The 27,087-nt window shown below is 37.9% G+C and overlaps 1 protein-coding gene across 2 annotated transcripts in view; it reads left to right on the plus strand.

Moving 5' to 3' along the window:
* The window catches only part of LOC133634121 (protein AF-17-like), an 85,131-nt gene that overhangs the window by 774 nt on the left and 57,270 nt on the right, over nucleotides 1-27,087 (plus strand). For both annotated transcript variants that reach the window (XM_062027146.1, XM_062027147.1), the window contains exons 2-4: nucleotides 15,952-16,031; nucleotides 16,139-16,193; nucleotides 16,327-16,436. In XM_062027146.1, coding sequence (XP_061883130.1) covers nucleotides 15,952-16,031; nucleotides 16,139-16,193; nucleotides 16,327-16,436 — 245 coding nt within the window. The remainder of the gene's footprint in view (nucleotides 1-15,951; nucleotides 16,032-16,138; nucleotides 16,194-16,326; nucleotides 16,437-27,087) is intronic.

Below are 27,087 nucleotides of genomic sequence, written 5' to 3' on the forward strand. Positions count from 1 at the left end.
CAGGGTTAATGTGGTCAACATATCTCAAATAAAAACTAAATAAGATAAGGCTCAGAATGGTTACTTAACAAAACCTTTCTACTAGGGCTGGGCGATATGGCCTTTTTTTTAAAATATTGCGATATTTTAAGGCCATATCGCGATACACGATATATATCTCGATATTTTGCCTTAGCCTTAAATGAACACTTGATGCATATAATCACAGCAGTATGATGATTCTATGTGTCTACATTAAAACATTCTTCTTCATACTGCATTAATATATGCTACTTTAAAACTTTCATACATAGAAGGAAATCACAACTAAAAAATCACTATTTTTTTCATACTTAGACTTAAACAAACTTTAATGATCCACAAGGGAAATTGTTCAACACAGTAGCTCAGTTACAATGATGGAAAGTGTAAGGATGGAAAGGACAATGCAGGTATAAATAGACTAATATAGCGATAAAAAAATCTAACATATATACTAATATATACATAATATGTGTACAGAATAATATATCTACAGATATATTATATTATGTCTATAACATATATACAATACAGTGTTTCCCATAAACTGCCAAGATACCTGTGGCGGTGGGGGCGTGGCTATGGGCGTGGTCACCATGACATCATCGAGTAATTTGCATAATTTACTACAATGATATGATTTTCTCTAAAAGGCTCAAACAATTTATACTTACTAATTAATAATAACAGTTTTGTTTTAAACGTCCATCCATCCATCCATCCATCCATTTTACAATATAATTACAACACTTTATTTACATATTTATATACAGATTTGAACAATAAGTTATTCACTGAAATATATTTATTAATTGTGGTTCTTACAAAAAATATATCTTATAAAATATAAAAGCTAAAATGTCTCTTAAAGCTCTGCCCCTTTAATTAGTGCATACTAAATAATTTAACTTTAGCCTACTACTACAACCATATTATTTACCAGCAACATAAAGTGAAACAGAGGCAGAGGTGTCCTGCCACAGTCAGTAACATATAAACAGAAAACAGTAGTGGTCAAATACAAATAAGACAACAAGAGAAGTATCCTACACTTCTCTTTTGTAAAGTAAATCTGAACAGCCTATATGGGCATCTACATCAACTATATGATTTGCCTGAGAAGCTGGACAGGACAAAAAAAAAAAAAAACGTTTTATTTTTTTTTATTTTTATTTTGTATTTTTATTTTTTAATTTGTGGCGGATGTAATTCTTTCGTGGCGGGCCGCCACAAATAAATGAATGTTTGGGAAACACTGCAATATATACCAATGACCATGTACAATATTACAGTATATACAGTATATGTGACAGCAGCAGCATAAAATAGAGAGTAGATCCAGCAGGAAATAGAAAATAGACATTATAAACATTATAAACAAAGAGAAGTAGCTAACATGTCAGGTGTCATGTAATAGGCAGATGTCATCTATTGCTGTATGGCGAGTGATTATACAGCTGGATGGAGTGTGTAATGAAGGAGTTCTTGAATCGCACAGTGCGGGAAGGAAGTTGAAGGAGCCTGTTGGAGTATGAGCTCCGCTGTCCCTTAATTGTCAGGTGGAGTGGGTGGGCAGGACTGTCCATGATGGCGAGCAGTTTGTCCAGTGTCCTCCTATCCCTCACTGACACAAACGCCTCCAACTGCGTGCCAATAGTTTGGCCGGCTTTCCGGATCAGTTTATCAATCCGGTTTGAGTCCATTTTGCTGGCGCTGCTCCCTCCCAATAAACCACTGCAAAGTACAGTGAACTGGCCACAACAGACTGATAAAAGATCTCCAACAGCTTGCTGCACACATTAAAGGACCTAAGCTTCCTCAGGAAAAGAGTCTGCTCATGCCCTTCTTGTAAACAGCTTTGCAGTTGTCCTTCCAGTCCAGTCTGCTGTTCAAGCGGACTCCCAGGTACTTGTACTGCTCCAGTGTTGATCTAGAAATGTTTGCCTCTGCATTTTGATGGTGTGGGCGTGTGACACCGAACGGAGATGTTGAAACTGACATGCGGAGTAAGCACTCTTCATTCTCTAGCTAGTGTGTGTGTGACAATCATTGGTACTTTAAAGGCCTACTGAAACCCACTACTACCGACCACACAGTCTGATAGTTTATATATCAATGATGAAATCTTAACATTGCAACACAGTCTAGTAATTGGCCGGGTTAGATTACTAAAGGGCAAGTTTAAATTTCGTGCAAAATATCCTGCTGAAAACGTCTCGGTATGATGACGCCTGCGTGTGACGTCACGGATTGTAGAGGACATTTTGGGACAGCATTGTGGCCAGCTATTAAGTCGTCTGTTTTCATCGCAAAATTCCACAGTATTCTGGACATCTGTGTTGGTGAATCTTTTGCAATTTGTTCAACGATCAATGGAGACAGCAAAGAAGAAAGCTGTAGGTGGGAAGCGGTGTAATTCGGCCGGCTGCAGCAACACAAACACGTAGCCAGTATTTCATTGTTTACATTCCCGAAAGATGACAGTCAAGCTTTACCATTGGCCTGTGGAGAACTGGGACAACAGAGACTCTTACCAGGAGGACTTTGAATTGTACCGTGAGTACGCAACCAGAATTTTGCCATAAGCATTTTGTTTAATTTGTATGTGTAACGCAGTACGCAGCTGCGGCTTCCAAACATTTGATCGCTTGCCAGTACGTGCGTGCCGCTATGTGCATGTCACGTACGTAACTTTGGGGACTTTGGGGAAATATATGTGCTGTATGAACTTTGGGGAGGTGAACGGTACTTTGGGCTGTGGGATTGAGTGTGTTGTGCGGGTGTTTGATTTGTATTGGTGGGTTATATGGACGGGAGAGGGGAGGTGTTTGTTAGGCGGGATTAATTTGTGGCATATTAAATATAAGCCTGGTTGTGTTGTGGCTAGTAGAGTATATATATGTCTTGTGTTTATTTACTGTTTTAGTCATTCCCAGCTGAATATCAGGTCCCACCCGCCTCTCACAGCATCTTCCCTATCTGAATCGCTTCCACTGCCCTCTAGTCCTTCACTCTCACTTTCCTCATCCACAAATCTTTCATCATCGCTCAAATTAATGGGGAAATCGTCGCTTTCTCGGTCCGAATCGCTCTCGCTGCTAGAGGCCATGATTGTAAACAATGTGCAGATATGAGGAGCTCCACAACCTGTGACGTCACGCTACTTCCGGTACAGGCAAGGCTTTTTTATCAGCGACCAAAAGTTGCGAGCTTTATCGTCGATGTTCTCTACTTAATCCTTTCAGCAAAAATATGGCAATGTCGCGAAATGATCAAGTATGACACATAGAATTGACCTGCTATCCCCGTTTAAATAAGAAAATCGCATTTCAGTAGGCCTTTAACAAAACCTTTCTACTAGGGCTGGGCGATATGGCCTTTTTTTAATATCGCAATATTTTAGGCCATATCGCGATACACGATATATATCTCGATATTTTGCCTTAGCCTTGAATGAACACTTGATGTATATAATCACAGCAGTATGAGGATTCTATGTGTCTACATTAAAACATTCTTCTCCATACTGCATTAATATATGCTACTTTAAAACTTTCATGCATAGAAGGAAATCACAACTAAAAAAATCACTATTTTTTTCATACAGTGTTGATCTGGAAATGTTTGCCTCGGCATTTTGATGGTGTGGGCGTGTGGCACCGAACGGAGATGTTGAAACTGACATGCGGAGTAAGCACTCTTCATTCTCTAGCTAGTGTGTGTGTGACAATTATTGGTACTTTAAAGGCCTACTGAGATGCGATTTTCTTATTTAAACGGGGGATAGCAGGTCCATTCTATGTGTCATACTTGATCATTTCGCGATATTGCCATATTTTTGCTGAAAGGATTTAGTAGAGAACTTCAGTGATAAAATTCGCATCTTTTGGTCGCTGATAAAAAAGCCTTACCTGTACCGGAAGTAGCAGACAATATGTGTGTGACGTCACCGGTTGTGGAGCTCCTCACATCTGCACATTGTTTACAATCATGGCCGCCAGCAGCGAGAGCGATTTGGACCGAGAAAGCTATGATTTCCCCATTAATTTGAGCGAGGATGAAATATTCGTGGATGAGGAAAGTGAGAGTGAAGGACTAGAGGGCATTGGGAGCGATTCAGATAGGGAAGATGCTGTGAGGTGGGTGGGACCTGATATTCAGCTGCGAATGACTAAAACAGTATATAAACACAAGACATATATATACTCTATTAGCCACAACACAACCAGGCTTATATTTAATATGCCACAAATTAATCCCGCATAACAAACACCTCCCCCCTCCCGTCCATATAACCCGCCAATACAAATCAAACACCTGCACAACACACTCAATCCCACAGTCCAAAGTACTGTTCACCTCCCCAAAGTTCATACAGCACATATATTTCCCCAAAGTTACGTATGTGACATGCACATAGCGGCACGCACGTACGGGCAAGCGATCAAATGTTTGGAAGCCGCATCTGCGTACTGTGTTACACATACAAATTAAACTAAATGCTTATGGCAACATTCTGGTTGCGTACTCACGGTACCGCGTCTGCGTATCCAACTCAATGTCCTCCTGGTAAGAGTCTCTGTTGTCCCAGTTCTCCACAGGCCAATGGTAAAGCTTGACTGTCATCTTTCGGGAATGTAAACAATGAAACATCGGCTACGTGTTTGTGTTGCTGCAGCCGGTCGAAATACACCGCTTCCCACCTACAGCTTTCTTCTTTGCTGTCTCCATTGTTCATTGAACAAATTGCAAAAGATTCACCAACACAGATGTCCAGAATACTGTGGAATTTTGCGATGAAAACAGACGACTTAATAGCTGGCCACAATGCTGTCCCAAAATGTCCTCTACAATCCGTGACGTCACGCACAGGCGTCATCATACCGATACGTTTTCAGCAGGATATTTCGCGCGAAATTTCAAATTGAACTTTAGTAATCTAACCCGGCCGTATTGGCATGTGTTGCAATGTTAAGATTTCATCATTGATATATGAACTATCAGACTGCGTGGTCGGTAGTAGTGGTTTTCAGTAGGCCTTTAACTTTAACAGGTGACTTTTCAAATGATGCTCCATATTAGCAGTAATGCTACTTTTTGTAGCAACGCTTTGATAAATTACGGTTGTCTGTTCAACATATTCCCACTTGAAGCCAAACCACCGCCAGACGATGGACCCCCTGCTGTTTTTTGGGGGAATTAATTATTATAAATAAATAAATGATAAATGGGTTATACTTGTATAGCGCTTTTCTACCTTCAAGGTACTCAAAGCGCTTTGACAGTATTTCCACATTCACCCAATCACACACACATTCACACACTGATGGCGGGAGCTGCCATGCAATGCGCTAACCAGCACCCATCAGGAGCAAGGGTGAAGTGTCTTGCCCAAGGACACAACGGACGTGACTAGGATGGTAGAAGGTGGGGATTGAACCCCAGTAACCAGCAACCCTCCGATTGCTGGCACGGCCACTCTACCAACTTCGCCACGCCGTCCCCTTCATGTGTTACCAGATTTGCACCTTCTTTCTCTAGTATTACCGCTAGCATCACAGCTAACGTTAGCCATGCTGCTGTGCATGCGAGGGCGTATACATATGTGACGTATGTCGCGACAGTATGTGACGTATGTAGAAGCTGCGCTTGTCTGTCTGTGAGAAGGAGAGACAGGAAAAAGCGAGGAGAACCTGTAGTGTAATGTCCGCAGCTAAAAGCAACTGCGTGAGAACGCACTACTCGAATATCACGATATAGTAATTTTCTATATCGCACAGAGACAAACCCGCGATATATCGCGCATATCGATGTATCGCCCAGCCCTACTTTCTACATATAAAGTGCTTTTTTTGATTGATTGATTGAGACTTTTATTAGTAGATTGCACAGTACAGTACATATTCCGTACAATTGACCACTAAATGGTAACACCCCAATAAGTTTTTCAACTTGTTTAAGTCGGGGTCCACGTTAATCAACATTAAACTGCCTCAAGTTGTTGCTCAGATTAAATAAAATGAAAAAACTTTTCTTCTACATAGAAAAAGTGCAACATTAAACAGTTTCAAGTCAACTCAGCCTCAGATAAACTTTTCTTCTCCCCCCCCCCCCCCCCCCAGCCTGGCTAACTTGGCAGTAAGAGGATATATGGGCTCATTGTTCTTCCACCATAGAAGTGGGTCAAAATCTAGTTTTAATGCAATATGGACTTATATCTGCTGCTATAAAAACATTTGTTATTGCTTCAGCCCTGCCTGACTCGCCGAGGAGAGGCTGCTTGAATGCGGTGGTGACACTTCAAATGGGTTAGCATGTGTTATGAGAGTAGCGTATGTGTGTGTGTGTGTGTGTGTGTGTGTGTGTGTGTGTGTGTGGCCCTTTAATATGTGACAGCATGTGAGGTGAGTGTGTGGGCGAGCGAGGTGAGGGAGCGGTAGCGTGAGTGCGGGAGTGGCTAGTGTTTTGTTGGATTGGCTGTGTGCAAGACCTCAATAAAGCCACGATTTGCAACTAATCGCCGGACTCGTCATTTAGAACCTTTATTTAACCAGATAAGAAAACCCATTGAGATCAATATCTCTTTCACAAGGGTGACTTGGCCAAGAGGTCAACAGCACATGTCACAGAGCAGTTTAAAAAATAATACATTAAGACATACATTTTAAAATACATAAGAGAACTGTAAAACAACAGAGATTTACATCTTTAAAAACACAGGCACTGTGCAAACAGTGCCTGGAGTCCGGAGCTGTGGAGACCCACTGCCAGGTAGAGTGAAGGGTGTTGCCCCCGAGAATACATCGGCCCTGGAGAAGTGTCTCCCCTGCGCTCCTCGACTACGGTCTGGGAGTCGGAAGCAGGAAAGGGGCAACACATGTTTGACGTGTTGTCAGAAGCAGCTGCTGAACAATGTCGGCAAACCTCCGTCCTCCATTGTTGTATCGCGCAGCCAAAGTGTTCCCAAACGGGAGATCTTAACGAGTCAGGAGGGTCTTCCAGCTCTGACTTTTACATGTTGTCCTAGCCCGGTCGCTGCTAGCATGTGTACTCGTTCGGTACACCTCCGAACCAAACCGACACCCCCGTACCGAAACGGTTCAATCGAAATACACGTACCGTTACACCCCTAGTATATATACATTAGGGCTGGGCGATTTGGCCTTTTATTAATATCTCAATATTTTTAGGCCATGTCACAATACACGATATATATCTCAATATTTTTGCCTTAGCCTTGAATGAACACTTGATGCATATAATCACAGCAGTATGGTGATTCTATGTGTCTACATTAAAACATTCTTGTTCATACTGCATTAATATATGCTCATTTTAAACTTTCATGCAGAGAGGGAAAGCACAACTAAGTCAATTTACCAAAACTGTATTTATTAAACAGTTATTAAGCAGTGGCACAAACATTCATGTCATTTCAAAACAGAAAGTGCAAGATTGTCAGAGACATTTTAAAACAAGCTATGAGTGCACTTTTGTGCATGATGTCACTAAGATGACATCAAAACAACACTAAATTAAAGTGCACTTTTTGTACAGAATGCCACTACAATAGTTTAAAACAAATAAAGTGCACTTTTGTGCATGATGTCACACAAGATATTTCAATAACTGTCAAATAAAAATGAGCTGCTTAATAGGAAATCAAATAGTGTATGTCCTTCGCTATGTGGTAGGTTCCTGCGGACGTTATCTCCTTCTGTTGTTGACTATTTTTTTCATACAGTGTTGATCTGGAAATGGTTGCTTTGGCATTTTGTGGGTGTGGTACCAAACGGAGATGTTGACATGCAGAGTTTCAAGCACTCCTTATTCTCTAGCGGGTGACTTTTCAAATGACGCTACAAATTAGCAGTGCTGCTACTTTTTGTAGCAACGCTTTTGCCGCACACTTGACATATTACGGTTGTCTGTTTCAACATCTTCCCGCTTGAAGCCAAACCACCACCAGACGATGGACCCCGTGCTGTTTTTTTTGGGAATTAATTCTTCTTTCATTTGTTACCAGATTCGCACCTTCTCTCTCTCGTATTACCACTCGCACCGCACCGTAAGCATCACAGCTAACATTACCCATGCCGCTACCTCTCTGCTACGCGAGGGTGTATGATGTTGCACGCGGGACAGTATGTGCGCTGCGCTTGTTTTATGTCTCTGTGAGAAGGAGAGACAAGAAAGAGTGAGAAACGCCTGTAGTGTAATGCCCGCAGACTATATCGGAGTATCACGATATAGTCATTTTCTATATCGCACAGAGACAAACCCGCGATGTATGGAGTATATTCGATATATCGCCCGGCTCTTCAAGGTTTTAAAAATGCTTGAATTTTGGGTGAGGTGCTTGTAAATGCTGGGAAGTGTTCATTATATTTCTCGGCAGTCTGACTCAATAGGCAAATTATAAAATGGAAAAAAATCAAATAAGTTTCCTTAAAAATGAAAGCTACACGCTTGATCTGTTGGCTTTGCACGAGCCCTTACATTAGGTTGTTGCCATGCCAGAGCCGTATGCACGGCTCTGTGTCGCCCCCATGAGGACAGTGGTGCATCGGTCCATCATGCCGGGAGATTGTCCTTTTAATGAACATTGGATGGAAATTATTAGTCCATTATTGGACTTGTTTGTACTGTGAAGGTCATATAATGAATACTTTGTAACCTTTTTCACAACTTAGACCTGAGTTAATATGACTGATTTAGTAGTTTTACACAACATGGTTGTATGCATTTCTTGCTCTATTATTTTCGTTGTCTACTTAACTTGTGAAACTTGTCTGGCTACCTCAGTGAAAGCAAAAAAAAGTTAACTTTTGTCTTTTTGTTAATTTGTTATCATAGCCACAGTTATAAGGCTAGATATGCTTAATGAAAGGTGACTGAGGTGTTGTGAAACAAACAAAATATTTCCTTTAATTTATTATCCTTATATTAATGTGGAACAGTTTTGTTAATAAATGAGTGAAATTGAAATTTTGAGGGTGCGTGTATTAGCATCACGTTATGCAGTTTACAAGCATAAATACGGTGTGAATCAATCCGTACTGTTCAATGTCATTGAGTGCTGTAAGTAAGAAAAAGAATAACACATTTGAAAAACAACACAAATGGAGACACCTTTGCAAACACCAATGACAATGAATATTCTACAGAAACACTGCTTCATTTTCTATGCCCCATTCAGTTAATGATAACTGCTGGTTCAATGTTAGGCTTAGGTTTTAGCAGATTTTCCGTATTTTTCCTACACACAGCATTTGGTGAGCTCAAACAACAAGGCTATGGATTGATTCACACTGGTTTTCGCCTTTTGAAGGGTACTGGAAAATTGATCTTGAAAGTCTTTAAAAAGTGCTTGAATTTAGCCATGGAAAAGGTGTACGAACCCTGAAAAATAGAACAAGCACATTCTATAAATGTACAAATCATAATGTTGCTGGGTTGTTTTTTTTACACTTACATGTTGCGGTTAATAGTATTCTACCTTAATTTGTCGTTATTTATACTTTCTGAATAAATTATGTGATAATGTTCGTCAGTCAACTCCTTGGTGTTATTTTTCAATCTATCAAGTTAAAAAAAAATATCAAAATCAAATTACAGGATGTTATTTATGTAGTTTGCTCATTTTTCTCGACTGGTGCACTAACATCATGTGTTTTTTTTTTTGTTTTTTTACATATGTAACAATCCAAAGAATTGCTATTGCGACATCGAGTTGACACATTTAGAACAGCAGTTTCTTTCATTCAAAAATTTCGGCTCATTTTTATACTTAGCAAACTCATCCCGCGGGCCGGATAAAACCTGTTCGCGGGCCTGATCCGTCCCGCGGGCCTTACGTTTGACACCCCTGCTGTAGGAGATAAACAGACCAGTAGCCTTTCTGTGTCCTCTTGCTTCACTGCACAGGTGTCACACTCCAGGCCCGTCACATCTTTTTACTCACAAATAATAATTCTTTCTTGTAGGGATTGGTGATAGGACTGAAAATCTATACAGCGATATATATATATTGTTGTGCTCGTAGCGTGAAGGCTAGACAACTTGAAATATAGTTGACACACAAAAACGTGTGCGTCGTTTATTCAAGAAAAGCACAAGCAAGAATGAACGCTTTCATCACAACACTCAAATATCGCGGGAACAACAAACCCCCAACCTTTGTGAGAATGTACTGACGGCCACTTAAAGGGGCCGCGCCGAATTACTCGCTCTTAACAACACACAAAGAACAACATTGTCATGTGCACAATAGAACAGTACAGTGAATGATGATGACAAAGATAAATAACAGGTGTGGTGAATTATGTCCTTAAATCAACCGCTACAATATATATATTAGGGCTGCAACAACTAATCGATTAAATCGATTAAAATCGATTATTAAAATAGTTGCCGATTAATTTAGTCATCGATTCGTTGGATCTATGCTATGCGCATGCGCAGAGGTTTTTTTGTTTTGTTTTGTTTTTAATAATTTTTTTTATTTTTTTATTTTTATTTTTTTACTAAACCTTTATTTATAAACTGCAACATTTACAAACAGCTGAGAAACAATAATCAAAATAGGTATGGTGCCAGTATGCTGTTTTTTTTCAATAAAATACTGGATAGGATAGAAATGTAGTTTGTCTCTTTTATCCGATTATTAATCGATTAATCAAAGTAATAATCGACAGATTAATCGATTATCAAATGAATCGTTAGTTGCAGCCCTAATATATATATATATATATATATATATATATATATATATATATATATATATATATATATATATATATATATATATATATATATATATATATATTGCAGCCTCCTGTGACAACAATATATATTGCGATATATTATTTGTAGTGCTGTCAAAGTTAACGCTATAATAAAGCATTAACTGTAAGTTCCTTTAACATTACTCATGTTTTTAACAAGTGATTAAAGCATACCCGTCCTTTTTGACCCTAGGTATGATCCGTAGCAGGGGAAAGTTGGCTGTGTTCGCTATAGTGTTGTCCCAATACCAATATTTTGGTACCGGTACCATTCTACATAAAGGGGACCACAAAAACTTGCAATATTGGCTTTATTTCAACAAAAAATCTTACGGTACATTAAACATATGTTTCTTATTGCAATATTGTCCTTAAATAAAATAGTGAACATACAAGACTACTTGTCTTTTAGTAGTAAGTAAGCAAACAAAGGCTTCTAATTTAGTCTGCTGACATATGCAGTAACATATTGTGTCATTTTCCATTCTAATAATTTGTCAAAATAGTTAAGGACAAGTGGTAGAAAATGAATTATTTATCTACTTGTTCATTTACTGTTAATATCTGCTTACGTTCTCTTTTAACATGTTCTGTCTACACTTCTGTTAAAATGTAATAATCATTTATTCTTCTGTTGTTTGATACTTTACATTAGTTTTGGATGATACCACAATTTTGGGTATCAATCCGATACCAAGTAGTTACAGGATCATACATTTGTCATATTCAAAGTCCTTATGTGTCCAGGGACATATTTCCTGAGTTTATAATCATAATATGATTTTTTTTTAAACGAAAGAAGATGTTGTGATGCCAAAAAATATGGACAAAATCATAGTAGTATCAACTAGATACGCTATTGTACTTGGTATCATTACAGTGGATGTCAGGTGGGGTGGGGTTAGCGGAACCGGTACTTTTCAGAGTCGGTATAGTACCGAATAGTTACTGTGACTGCCTTACTGAGATGTTGATGACTACGTTCGCTCTCTGAGCCACAACGTTGACAGCTGTCTACTTTCCTGCTTATCATATTTGGATGATTACAATCTGAACACTCTACAACCTGTTGTGGTTGTAGAGTATTTATTAGTAGCCAGCGAGAAGGTATATTTTTGACGTGACTGTCACAACACCGGAAGTATATTAGCTATCCTGTAGCCATGGCTACAGGATAGCGTTGCCCAATGGGAACATTTTTCTGAGTTCTTTGCATGTATGTTATAGAAGCTAACATTACATGTTTTTTATAATAATGTACATGTTTTTTATAATAATGTTAGTATCTACTAAAAAAAATTTAAATGATAACATGGAACATGTATGTGTCAAATACAGCCAGGTAAAATATAGTGTAGAAATATACCCAATTGCAGGAAATGTAGTCTTGATTTTCAGAATTTTCTTTCGGGGCTTGCATGGCAGCACTTTGCGCCGATTTTCCTCTTTTTTTACGTGAGTTTTCCTCTTTTTTTTCTCTGAGTGCTCACATGCCTGAAACAAACAGGTCCGTCGTCAAAACATGTCAAGACCCCTTCTGAAACCAATCACACTTTTCTGGCTTCAAAATAAATCTGCTATGCTTTACATCCAGTTTAACTACATTAAAGGTGCCATATGTAATAATGTGGCCAGAAATGGTACTGCAATCACGGTCAAAATTCTGTAGTCCCCTCTCTCTGTCCCTGACTGAGGTTGCCAGATACGCAGCCGAATTCAGCTCGATCGACTGGGCTACTCCAAGGAACTTCAAACTTCCACTGCCATGTTTAGTAACTTTACCGGTTGCAGTAGCTTGACAAAGGTGGCGGTGCGTAACTGGCAACCTGGATGTGACACACTCACAGACTTTCTAATTGGTCAAACGGTAGAGGGCGGGACATCGAAATGAAAACAATAACAAGATTTCGGGTCTGTAAATCAAATTTTGAAATTAGCATATCCTGGCTGAACTACTGTTATCAGTTATAGAGGTATTCAAAAAGAACATGATTTATTATAATGCCTTTTGACATATCAGGGCCATTTAATGATGATTTGACATGAAATTATTACAAATGGCTCCTTTTAAACAAAATACAAATGTGTTACATTACGATCATGCTTTGTCACAGATGTTTTGTAAAGTTAGCTGTGATATTTCTACATAAATAAATGCTAGTACATCAGTTGAGGAATATGGGGGGCAGTTTTCTGGCTAGCTAAAATATAGTGTCAATTATTTTATAACCTGTTCTGGTTGATACCCCTCAGTTACAGAATGTTTAACGGGTTGATTATTATAATTATTAATAAATAAAGAAGGTTAAGACTTTGTTATGCAGCAATACGAATACCATTAACTTGCACAACACGTAACGTACAGCATATCAGAAGCATTTATTCAGGTAGAAATATAACGGATAACAGTACGAAACATCTTTGACAATCAAAACATGACTGTATCAATCTACTTTTGTTTTATTAATGCGTGAACTGGTATTTAAACATAAAAGTGTAGCTCGCTCTCTGCATGCAAGTGATTCTACAGCAGAAACACAAAGTAAGACACTGCAGGTATATTGCAGGTACTTTTTTTATTGTCATTAGAAGCATGCGTATGTCCTTTTTGTGTTGAGCTGTTCAAAAAAGTATAATGTTTAAAACACATTTACCTAAAGCAAACTAATTGTCCAGTCATTGTATTTAAAACTTGAAAATTAACGGTCTGGGGTACACTTATTAATGATGAAAAATTACGATTAATTTTGAAAGTGTGGGTGCTGGAAAGAGCCCTTCAGCCGTCAATTGGGACGGTCTATCCTTCGCAACGTTTCCTGGTTATGTCACATGTTCACATCCTCAAGCTGGTGATATTGCCGTCAGATCCACAACGTGGAGAAAAGAAGAGAAAGGCAAGATAGACCTAACAAAACATTGAATTATGAAGCAAAAGTTGATTTAGAAATATCATGTGCATATGTGCTGCTGTTGGCAGATATATCTCCTGCTCCGAGAAAAATATTGTATTTTTAAACATAATAAAGTGAACTACATTATTACTCTATGCTGTACCGGTAACTATTCTAATTCGTAAAGCATTCTGGTCAACTTTGTTATTTTTAAAATTGGCTTTATATATGCCATAGATTTCAGCAATAAGAGGTTGTTAGGATACAGGTTATGTATTACAATTTGTTTATGTATTATGTATTGATTCATTCTTATTCTTCAAGGGGAACTGCACTTTTTTGGGGAATTTTGCCTGTCTATCACAATCATTATGAGAGACAAATTATTCTTCAAGGGGAACTGCACTTTTTTGGGGAATTTTGCCTATCTATCACAATCATTATGAGAGACAAAAAGACAAAATGTTTAGGTTTTTTTTGCATTCTAACATGTAAAAATCAGCACGTTCTTGGTGGTCAGCATTGCAGCTAATGGGAGCAGAAAATTCTACATCTAAATCACTTTAAAAATGCATTCAAAAACCGTCAACAATACTTCTTTGTATTATTATACAGGTTCAGTAACCTGTATAATAACCAAGCTGTAGTGACATTGTTATTGTAAAAGCGAACACTGAGGAACTCTTTTTCTATCGTAGTAACACATCGGCATGATTTGGTATTTGCCGTTAAAAAAAAAGCTACGGAAAGAGATACGCTTGCTTTTACGACAACACGAAACGCGTTTGAGTTTGTAATGCACAACGCAATGCCATATAACACCAATCTGTATATCATATATATATATATATATATATATATATATATATTTATATATATATATATATATATATATATATATATATATATATATGACTCCTGGCATTTTTTTGCAATCTAATAGCCTCAGTATATAGAAGTGTATCATTGATTAATTCTCAATATTTTAGCTATCTACGGGACGGCGTGGCGAAGTTGGTAGAGTGGCCGTGCCAGCAATCGGAAGGTTGCTGGTTACTGGGGTTCAATCCCCACCTTCTACCATCCTAGTCACGTCCGTTGTGTCCTTGAGCAAGAGACTTCACCCTTGCTCCTGATGGCTGCTGGTTAGTGCCTTGCATGGCAGCTCCCGCCATCAGTGTGTGAATGGGTGAATGTGGAAATACTGTCAAAGCGCTTTGAGTACCTTGAAGGTAGAAAAGCGCTATACAAGTATAACCCATTTATCATTTATTTATTATCTAACAGGTTGTATGTTTAATCTCATGATACCGGCGTATTGGTGCCTAATTTTTGTTTGTTGGTGTGCGTGTGTGCGCGTGTGTGTGTGTCCGTGTGTGTGTATGTGTGTTCTGGCAATGCATCCCTGCAGACTGTATTGATCTATATTGATGTATAATGTAGGAACCAGAAATATTAATAACAGAAAGAAACAACCCTTTTGTGCGAATGAGTGTAAATGGGGGAGGGAGGTTTTTTGGGTTGGTGCACTAATTGTAAGTGTATCTGGTGTTTTTTATGTTGATTTAATTAAAAAATAAATATTTATTTATTTATTTAATTTCTTGTGCGGCCCGGTACCAATTGATCCACGGACCGGTACCGGGCCGCGGCCCGGTGGTTGGGGACCACTGCCCCAATGGGAAACCTTTTTAAATGATAGTCAGATCCATTCTGAAGATGCCTAAGTGAGTTTTAAGCTTTGGCCCATAAAACATGTTTACACAGCAGGCTGTAACTGGTACATTTAAGTGGTGAAACTTCCTATAAGAGGACAGCTGTAGTGCTGTATTCTGAGGATCATGTCATATTTAATTTGAACTTTTTTTTTTTTAAATGGTCCTCAGTAGTCACGTACAAATTTGTGTGAATTATGCAAAATTATTTAAATTTGGTCCCCATGAGCCATATTAACTTTTTTCCCCAGGGTCCCCAGTAAGAATGATCAGCACATTACTTCATCAATCCAGAGATTTAAAGATGTGTATGAGCTAACTGGGCAGTGGCCATTTTACCTCATTTGTTTATGCCTCCACAACCTGTAGAAAGGGTGGTCCCCACAAGTCATGATCAAAAACTTGGTCCCCATTCCAAATGATAACCAGTGTGTGTGTGTGTGTGTGTGTGTGTGTGTGTGTGTGTGTGTGTGTGTGTGTGTGTGTGTGTGTGTGTGTGTGTGTGTGTGTGTGTGTGTGTGCGTGCGTGCACCCTAGCATGCTATGGCATCGTACAGGTGCCCACTGGCCCGTGGTTCTGTCGAAAGTGTGAGTCACAGGAGAGAGCTGCTCGAGTGGTGAGTGCATGGACAGACGCATCACAAAACACATAAAATGACACATGGGTCCCTTCTTCCCACTCTGAGAACACCATGAATAAAATGGACTCTCTTGTGTCCTGCAGAGGTGTGAGCTGTGCCCTCACAAAGATGGCGCACTAAAGAGGACAGACAATGGAGGTAAGGTGGGACCAGCTGCTGTCCAAGGTCAAATGCTTTCTGTTTCCGCCCACTCAACTAAGCAAGTCACAGAAGTAAATAAAACACCTTTTAGTTATTCAAGGCCACAACCATGTGTTTGTGTCACTATTAGGTTGGGCTCACGTTGTGTGCGCGCTCTACATCCCTGAGGTGCAGTTTGCAAACGTCCTTACCATGGAGCCCATCATCCTTCAGTATGTTCCACATGAGCGATACATGAAGGTACTGACACACACTGTTCAAGATATATACTGTACTTTAATAGTTATTTTTGTGGCACTTTAACAACCTCCAAAGTAGGCCTATAAAGCTATGAAATGTTTTTGGTAAATTGCAGTTTTTACCTTGGTGGGTTTTGACTGTCGTCTGCAGTCTTCCTCAGAAGGGTCACCTGACCACTTTTATAAAACTTTTAAGAAATTGAACATATATTCAAATACTAGACATAATATATCATACTTGTTTATTTTGTAGTAGGTCTCCAGACTGTTCCTTAGATTGCCAATATACCTGTGGCGGTGGGGTGTGGTCATCAGTGTTTGCGTTAACACACTTTTTGTGTCTTTTTACGCATTGAAATCAGAAAGGACGGTAGTCCGCGCAAACATAACAAAAGTGGAATAAAAAAGCTTTCAGGTGAAATGTAATTTAGAAAAAGTTGCAATGTTGACTAATAAAACAAAGCGTTTTTTTTTCTTTAAAACTGTCATTGCTCAAAACATAATATTGAATCAAAATCAATGTTTTCATGAATTATTGACTTATCCAAGGCTCCGATTATTTCACATCAAATATTCCACTTTGAAAAATATTTTTTCTGGAAGATTTTGCATATTTTGTGTGTTTGCCATAAAAAAAACATAGTTTTCTTTGACAAAAAGGGCAGAAAACAAAAAAACAACATAAAAAAAAAAAATACAAAATATATATATATATATATATATATATATATATATATATATATATATATCTTAGGGCTGCAACTAACGATTAATTTGATAATTGATTAATCTGTTGATTATTACCTCGATTAATTGATTAATAATCGGATAAAAGAGACAAACTACATTTCTATCCTTTCCATTATTTTATTGGAAAAAAACAGCATACTGGCACCATACTTATTTTGATTATTGTTTCTCAGCTGTTTGCACATGTTGCAGTTTATAAATAAAGGTTTATAAAAAATAAAATAAAATACAAAATTAAATAAAAATACCAAAATTGCCTCTGCGCATGCGCATAGCATAGATCCAACGAATCGATGACTAAATTAATCGCCAACTATTTTTATAATCGGTTTTAATCAATTTAATCGATTAGTTGTTGCAGCCCTAATATATATATATGTATATTGTATATATATATATATATATATATATATATATATATATATATATATATATATATATATATATATATATATATATATATATATATATATATATATATATACACATACATTTTCTACCGATTGTCCCTTTTTGGGGTGGCGGGGGGTGCTGAAGCCTATCTCAGCTGCATTCGGGCGGAAGGCGGGGTACACCCTGGACAAGTCGCCACCTCATCGCAGGGCCAACACAGATAGACAGACAACATTCACACTCACACTCACACACTAGGGCCGATTTAGTGTTGCCAATCAACCTATCCATATATGTATATATGTGTATATATATGTGTGTGTATATATATATATACCGTAATTTCCGGACTATAAGCCGCTACTTTTTCCCCTCGTTCTGGTCCCTGCGGCTTATACAAGGGTGCGGCTTATATACGGCCTGTTCTTCTCCGACACCGACGAAGAGGATTTCGGTGGTTTTAGTACGCAGGAGGAAGACGATGACACAATGATTAAAGACTGACTTTTCATATACCGGTAGGCTGGTTATTTTATTATTATAGAGGTTTATTTGAAATAGGGACAGATACAAAAACATAGACATCTGAAACAGTTATCCGATGCATGCATCACAGTGTTTGTAGCCAAAGCTAATTTACAACACTTGTCCCCAACAACAACAACAACAACACAGATCCAACATCATTAAAATAGGAAAATAAAAAATAGAGTGAGTTGATAATAATGATAATAGTAATAACACAGACAAAGTGCAAACTAGATAAAAGCCAATAATAATAATAATAACACAGACAAAGTGCAGACTAGATAAAAACCAATTAGTAAAAATGAGTAAAAACTAAACATGGGAACACGATTGTTGCTCAACTAGCCATAATTTTGTTTGTTTTTTGAAAGTGACAAGTGCAGGTATACTTTTCATTTTGATAACGTACAGGCGAGCACTTTGTATTACTTTGCACCGTTGTATTATTTGTACTCTGCACGAATGCTGTTCGCCATGTCAAAGATGTGAAAGTTTGATTGAAAGATTTATTGTTAATAAATGGGACGCTTTGCGTTCCCAAACAGTCATCTCTGTCCCGACAATCCCCTCCGTGGTAGCAGGAAACCCTATATACTACGCTAATTACACATCAAAACCCTGCGGCTTATAGTCGGGTGCGGCTTATATATGGAGCAATCTGTATTTTCCCCTAAATTTAGCTGGTGCGGCTTATAGTCAGGTGCGGCTTATAGTCCGGAAATTACGGTATATATATATATATATATATATATATATATATATATATATATATATATATATATATATATATATATATATATATATATATATATATATATATTTATATTTATATATATATATATATACATATATATATATATATATATATATATATATATGTATGTATGTATGTATGTATGTATGTATGTATGTATGTATGTATGTATGTATGTATGTATGTATGTATGTATGTATGTATGTATGTATGTATGTATGTATGTATGTATGTATGTATATATATATATATATGTATATATATATATATATATATATATATATATGTATATAATTGACGGATAGATGTGAAGTTGATGTAGACCATAGATATTTAAGCGTTAAATAAATAATGTATGCATGCCCTGGCTCACGATTATCATAATTTCATGACCAAAGCAAAAACTTTTTACACTTTTATACTGAAATAAATACACTTTCAACTTATTAGATACAAAAAAAATACCAGCAGTGGTAAAGTTTCGATCCATGAAGGAAAGAAGAAAGTGAATGAATGTTTATAACTGATGACATTTACATATGCATAAAAATGTGTTTTCTTTCGTATTATATTTTTTTATTAATTAAGTAACGTTTATGACAACCTTTTTCCAAAACACAATATAGAATGTGAGATATAACAGGATAATGCATACATTTATCATTTGTTTTCAAAACAGTTACAAAAAAGTGGGACTCCAAACATTTACTGTGGACACCATTGTTATGACTTGATGGGGCCCCTGGGACCTCGTTTTGAAAATTCCTAGCACCAGCACTGGTGGTATATTGAACACATATTTATTAAAAAATAACCAAATAACAATATCTTATAATAAATACAAAATATTAAGCATTTCAAAATAACATCCATTTCCCGTTAAGTAAAAACAAACCACAAAACAGTCCTAGTTACCTTATATACTAAGTATGTCATTATTATGACTTAGTAAGTCAATATTTTGACTTAGTAATTTACTAAGTCAAAATAATGACTTACTAAGTCAAAATAATGACTTACTAAGTCAAATTAATGACTTACTGTAAGTAAGCGTTTGCAATAAGCATTTAAAAAAAAAAAGAGTTAAAAGTGGGGCCACATGCTGACATATGCTCAACTCATCATGCTTCATTTATTACAGCATTTGGGAAGCCTGTAGTTGATTTTTGTTATGTAAATGTTATAATTTTTATCAACATGTGATAGCAGGGACCCTGCCATTCAAAACTAGGCTGCTACATTACTAATGATTAATGTAACAATAGCTGAAAAAATTGTACCATAGCAATAGGAGAGACTATTCATCCCTGAACACCATGGAGTTCATGTAGGTTTTATGATGCAGTTACATTATTATATAAACTATCAGAGACAGCTTCAGGAAACTCTTCATTTAACATAATGTTGTTTATTGCTGCTTCAACACAGCTCAATAAACACAGAAAAAGGAGAGAAAGATAAGCATTATTGACCTACAGTTAACAACTAACAGACAGGGCTTTGCTGTCCGTTTCATTTGGGGCGCACACACACACACACATGCGCACACGCACACACACACACACTGCACAGTGAGCTAACGTTACTCTAAAAGCTAATTAGCCTTCACCTCAAGGAATGCGAGCGAGCTAAGCTACCGCTTATGTTTCTAGAACGTCAACCAGCTCATAGTGATGTTACTAGTAGTTGAGTTGTAGATGACTGGGAGGTGTTTTATATAAGAGTCTGCTGCCTTATGCTTACCTGCTAAACATCTTTCTGCTCACCCCACCTGCCTATGCCGTGAGCACTGACTCCATCCGCTCTGAATACGCACTGCTGATTGGCTGTTACTGCTCTGCGTGTAACCAATCAGATAGTTCTGTGGGTGGGACAATGCTGGGGGACAGCAGTACAGCAGAGAGACGTACTGACGGGAGGCAGAACCAAGCGGAGCAGCTTGTTAAGACGTTGGTTTAGGCAGTGGCTCTTTGTTGTTAAGGCGGCCGCCTTAACAACAAAGCGCTGCGGGAAACCCTGCATACATGTAAGAAAAAAATCTGTTATTATTAATTAGTGGTAACCTATATTTGTATATCCTTTTGCCATTTAGTTCTGTCCCGCGAAGTCCCTGACAAAAGAGGCGAGCTGCAGCGAGCATGACCTCCCACTTGCTTCGCCCTGCTGCTCCAGCTGGACTTTCTCTCCTCAAAAGCCACCACTGTCCTCTTAATATTTGCACATTTTGTAGATTACTGTCCACGGGTATATCTGGGATATATCAAAGTTACATCCACATCACAGACATGCTGACAACACTCCAGAAAATTGAGTGTCTTGTTTACACTCGGTTCCGGTGGTCAAAGTCTTTTTTCGGTGGTCGAGTTTTTGGTGCATCACTTGTCAATAGTGCGCAAATAAATGGCTATTTATATCCATTCATATTGTAAAGATCTGCTGGTGGTAATGTTTTATGTTTGTGAGGTTTTGATTTGATGTTTATTTTTCCCATGACCACAATGTCCGTGTCTGAAAGTGTATTGTGATTGACTGGTGACCAGTCTAGTGCGTACAAAAACATATCTTGGGAAAATGTCACATACATTCAGTACAAATTTTCCGATATTTTAAATATTGTTACTTAAAAGTAACCTGCCTAGAGGCATTGGGATATCACAGTTATAAACAGAACAGATTTTGGATGTACACATTTTAAAATGATTTTTGTCTCTATTGCTGGCTAAGCAGATATTTGTTTCATGCTGTTAGTTTATGTTCATTCACAAAGCTGTTTTTAAAATTGTTTTAAGAAGGGATACTCCAATCGATCGGCCACCAACGAGTAGCAGCTGATTTTCTTGAAAACGTATGTGAACGGCCAGTGACTAATAATGTAAACACCGATCGCAAATGTATTTTTGGACCCCTGGCTGACAAAGGTGGCTAACAGCTAAAATACACAGTGTGGAGCCGCTCCCCTTGATTAACAATCCTCCATTGCGGTAAATAAACTATGTAGAATTATCACTGGAGGACGAGGCTAAACATGTTTCACAATGAGTAAAAACAAGCGGGAGCAGACATATTGTACGTTAGCGGCTAAGCTAGGTTGAAACAACACCAAAAAATAAGTACTTAGCAAAGTTTAAGTGTAGATGGAACCGTATTACTGAAGAAAGTAAGCAGCTATTAAACCAGTAGAGTGGAAAAACAAGTTGACGTTACATGCTTAATTGTGTTCCATTGTATCCATTAAACCATATCCAACTATATTTGCAATCCGTAAAGTATGTAAAAACAACCAAACATCACAAAATGCCACAAATTCAGTCAGCCATTTTGAATATTCCACTCCGAACATTTTTGGTAATTTCTGTAGATTGACGTCCCTGGAGTAACACTTCTGCACTCTGACCATAGTATGAGATCAGTCATACTGGAAATATGCAAACAAACATTAGAGAGAGATGTTATGTCTATATTTCACAGTCCCTATATATGACATGAACACATTTGCTGTGTTTTTTTTTATGCATTCTAAGTCATAAATACCGTAATTTCCGGACTATAAGCCGCACCTGACTATAAGCCGCACCAGCTAAATTTAGGGGAAAATACAGATTGCTCCACATATAAGCCGCACCCGACTATAAGCCGCAGGGTTTTGATGTGTAATTACCGTAGTATATAGGGGTTCCTGCTACCACGGAGGGGATTGTCGGGACAGAGATGACTGTTTGGGAACGCAAAGCGTCCCATTTATTAACTATAAATCTTTCAATCATTCAATCAAACTTTCACATCTTTGACATGGCGAACAGCATTCGTGCAGAGTACAAATAATACAACGGGGCAAAGTAATACAAAGTGCTCGCCTGTACGTTATCAAAATAACCAGCCTACCGGTATATGAAAAGTCAGTCTTTAATCATTGTGTCATCGTCTTCCTCCTGCGTACTAAAACCACCGAAATCCTCTTCGTCGGTGTCGGAGAAGAACAGGCCGTATATAAGCCGCACCCTTGTATAAGCCGCAGGGACCAGAACGAGGGGAAAAAGTAGCGGCTTATAGTCCGGAAATTACGGTACATAAATAGTCCGTCAATGGGGGCTCTCTATTCCGCCCACAAAACCCTCGAAATAACCATCCAAAACCCGCTAACAATACCCTATATACATGTTGTGACCTAAATATTAACGAAATATTAGCAATGTTGTTATTTTAAGCGCTAACACAGACAAACAATTTTTTAGTGTCGGATTGATAGCGCACACCTAAGTAGCCCTCTGCTGCTTTACTTTACCGCATGATCGCGTTTTGGCTCGTCAAAGTTATTGTAGATTATAAATCCTGCCTCTCATCTGGATATTAAGAGGATTTAGCCATAAATCTAGGAGTTGTTCATCTGTGACATTCTACTTATACCCATGCCAACCCTTCACGTGCATCCTGATTAATGCTTCATCTAAAGGGGAAGATATGAGCATCCTATCAGTCGTCATCAAAGTTAGAGCAGACATTGTACAGTAAGTTATCGTTTTATCATGTTCGTAGTTTGTATTTCTTGTTTAGAACTTAGCAATACTGCTCCATGATGCTTAGCGTTTCACTAAAGCTGGATCTGTGTAGCACAGCTTCTAAAACTTGTAGCTCATCCTCCTTATATTCAAGATCAACAATACACGTTTCTGGATCATCATTTTCCTCAAAGTTAATGTTGTTGACTCTCACAAAGTCTGCATGATTTGCATCATTGTTGGTGGAGAAGGTATCTGCAGTTCCGACCTCTACGTCACGCAATCACCTGCTTGGATAGCTCATTATCTCTTAAAATGGCTATTAATCTCTGTAAGATTGATGCTATTTTGATCATATATATTTACTCGCAAACGTTCTAAGTCTTTCGGTGTCATACATCATATACACTACCGTTCAAAAGTTTGGGGTCACCCAAACAATTTTGTGGAATAGCCTTCATTTCTAAGAACAAGAATAGACTGTCGAGTTTCAGATGAAAGTTCTCTTTTTCTGGCCATTTTGAGCGTTTAATTGACCCCACAAATGTGATGCTCCAGAAACTCAATCTGCTCAAAGGAAGGTCAGTTTTGTAGCTTCTGTAACGAGCTAAACTGTTTTCAGATGTGTGAACATGATTGCACAAGGGTTTTCTAATCATCAATTAGCCTTCTGAGCCAATGAGCAAACACATTGTACCATTAGAACACTGGAGTGATAGTTGCTGGAAATGGGCCTCTATACACCTATGTAGATATTGCTCCAAAAACCAGACATTTGCAGCTAGAATAGTCATTTACCACATTAGCAATGTATAGAGTTTATTTCTTTAAAGTTAAGACTAGTTTAAAGTTATCTTCATTGAAAAGTACAGTGCTTTTCCTTCAAAAATAAGGACATTTCAATGTGACCCCAAACTTTTGAACGGTAGTGTATACATGATAATAGTTTCAATATAGAGGCAGCTTGTTTTTCCACTCAACTGGTACTTTCAAAGGAAATTAACAAGTAGATCAATAAGGTTTTAGAGAGAGGATAATATAACTAACTGAGGAGCACCAGTGTCTGTTGGTGTGTGGCAGCCAGGCTACATACAAGGGGAGGGCGGGGCAGATTGATCCATTTATCAGTAGTGTCAGTTCTAAGGGTAGCATCAGTATATGATCGATAATAGAGTTATTAGATCAATATTATATTTTTAGAATATATTTTTTGTTTTCAATAAGGGAATCTCAAAACAACGTTTTTATTTCCGATACGATACCGATATTAGAGCCATAAGTATTGGCCAATACCAATATTGAGCCGATAGTATATCAGCGCGATATTATTGTTTTAATATTATTTTATTAATTTGTTTTGTGGAATGTTAGAAAAAGGTTTGATCAAGTGAAATTAGTCAAACAGAGAACATTTATAGGTATGGCAAAACACAAATCTACTAATTATTAACCATCTGGAATTGACTTTTGCTGTCTTTTAGTTAAAGTGGAGCGGTAATCGTTTTTTGGGGACACCCAATGGCAACAAAAATTCATTAAGTTAAGCACACGATGCAGTAAGTTGAATAATCCCTTACCCGTTTGTTACTGGTTAATTCTAATACACTTCTGCCTTAGAGACTTTGTATGTGTAAGTAAATATGCAACTATAATTTGTTGATACTTGTTTATATATATATATATATATATATATATATATATATATATATATATATATATATATATATATATATATATACAGTCGTGGTTAAAAGTTTACATACACTTGTGAAGAACATAATGTCATGGCTGTCTTGAGTTTCCAATAATTTCTACAAATCTTATTTTTTTGTGATAGAGTGATTGGAGCACATACTTGTTTGTCACAAAAAACATTCATGAATTTTGGTTCTTTTATGAATTTATAATGGGTCTACTGAAAATGTGAGCAAATCTGCTGGGTCAAAAGTATACATACAGCAATGTTAATATTTGCTTACATGTCCCTTGGCAAGTATCACTGTAATAAGGCGCTTTTGGTAGCCATCCACAAGCTTCTGGCAAGCATCTGGTTGAATTTTTGACCACTCCTCTTGACAAAATTGGTGCAGTTCAGGTAAATTTGTTGGTATTCCGACATGGACTTGTTTCTTCAGCCTTGTCCACATGTTCTCAATGGGGTTTAAGTCAGGAAATAATTGGTTTGACACAGGAGGACTTTGAGAGCAAACACCAAATGATTTAAAAGAGTAGTAGATGGTAGTTTTGACTTTTGTTTAGTTATTGTGTACTATTGACTTTGTTTTGCTGAAACAAAGCGAATAGTGAATCAAAAATATATGATATTGCCCATCACTAATCTCATCGTGCCCCTTTCTTATATTGCTGGTGGTGTTTGGGTAAATTTTTCCACCACAACTGTTTAGTGGGAGTTTGTTGTCAAAACGAGCCCTTCAAATCATTGCACGTTGCATAGAAAATAATATCTTGTCTAAGGAACCATGCAGATGCTGATAGGAGCTTTTTGTGTCAGCATGTAATGCACACATGTGAGTGTAGCAGTTTCATATTACAATGAATTGCATGCAGCTTTCCCTTGTCAGAACCATTCATCCGTATTCTGCAGCCCGCATTCCTCGACAGCATTACGCTGGATCCTGAAAACCTGAGAAGCCCTTCTTCCCTCTCTGCAAGATCCATGTGACTCTCTCCGCGTCCTTCTTCCATTTCAAAGCTGATGTTCTTTGAGAGTAACATAAGCCTCTTTTACACAGCATGTTCAAGGCGGGAATATTGAGCCATTATTAAACCTGCCTGCTTTTGTCCGAAAGACCAAAAAAAGGGGCCGAATGTTAAGCCGACACTGGAAGTATTCAAAGCACTGAAGCAGCCACACAAGGACGTGGTCGTTTTTACGGCATTCTTACGGAATCTAGAATGTGGCAAATTGTGGTGAAAGCCGTGTGGGGTTGTGCTGTGTAGACCGAGACCGAGACTGAGAGACTAAGGGACAAAGGACGAAACTGGCTGAGATAAAAAAGGAAAGAGCCTGCATGCCTTTCTTTTGTCCTGCTCCTGTTTCTCGTCCTCCTTAGTGTACGTATCATCACAGCAAGCACACACTATTAAAGTTAAAGTACCGATGATTGTCACACACACACTAGGTGTGGCGAAATTATTCTCTGCATTTGACCCATCACCCTTGATCACCCCCTGGGAGGTGAGGGGAGCAGTGGGCAGCAGCGGTGGCCGCGCCCGGGAGTCATTAGTTACACACATGCTCCGATCAGGGTTTTACTCTGCCGATTCCAATACCGATCATCCATCAGTGAGATCGGCCAATCACGATCACATGTTTACTTGAATATTTTTACCAGGTACATTTATTTAAAGTAAGTGCTATTGACATTGTAACAAGATCAACATAGTATTTTATTACATGCAATTGTTTTATCCAAACAAAATCAATAGTAAACAAAAACAAAAGCAAAAAGTACTATCTACTACTTTTTTTTAAATCCCTTGGTTTCTGCCCTCAAAGTCCTTCTGTGTTCTGGGAATTGTTCCCAAATTTTGTAAACAACACACACAAAAAAACAAAAAACTGATTTTGTAAAAATGTCACTATTAATCTTATAGCTTAAGTATCGACAATTTACTGATACTGCCCCTGCTATCAACACTAGCGATATATGAATTGATCCGTTCTCCCCTTATGTGTACACTAGTGGTCGCTACACACCAAATATATA

The sequence above is a fragment of the Entelurus aequoreus genome, linkage group LG18 (genome assembly GCF_033978785.1).
Source record: "Entelurus aequoreus isolate RoL-2023_Sb linkage group LG18, RoL_Eaeq_v1.1, whole genome shotgun sequence".
Classification (NCBI taxonomy): domain Eukaryota; kingdom Metazoa; phylum Chordata; class Actinopteri; order Syngnathiformes; family Syngnathidae; genus Entelurus; species Entelurus aequoreus.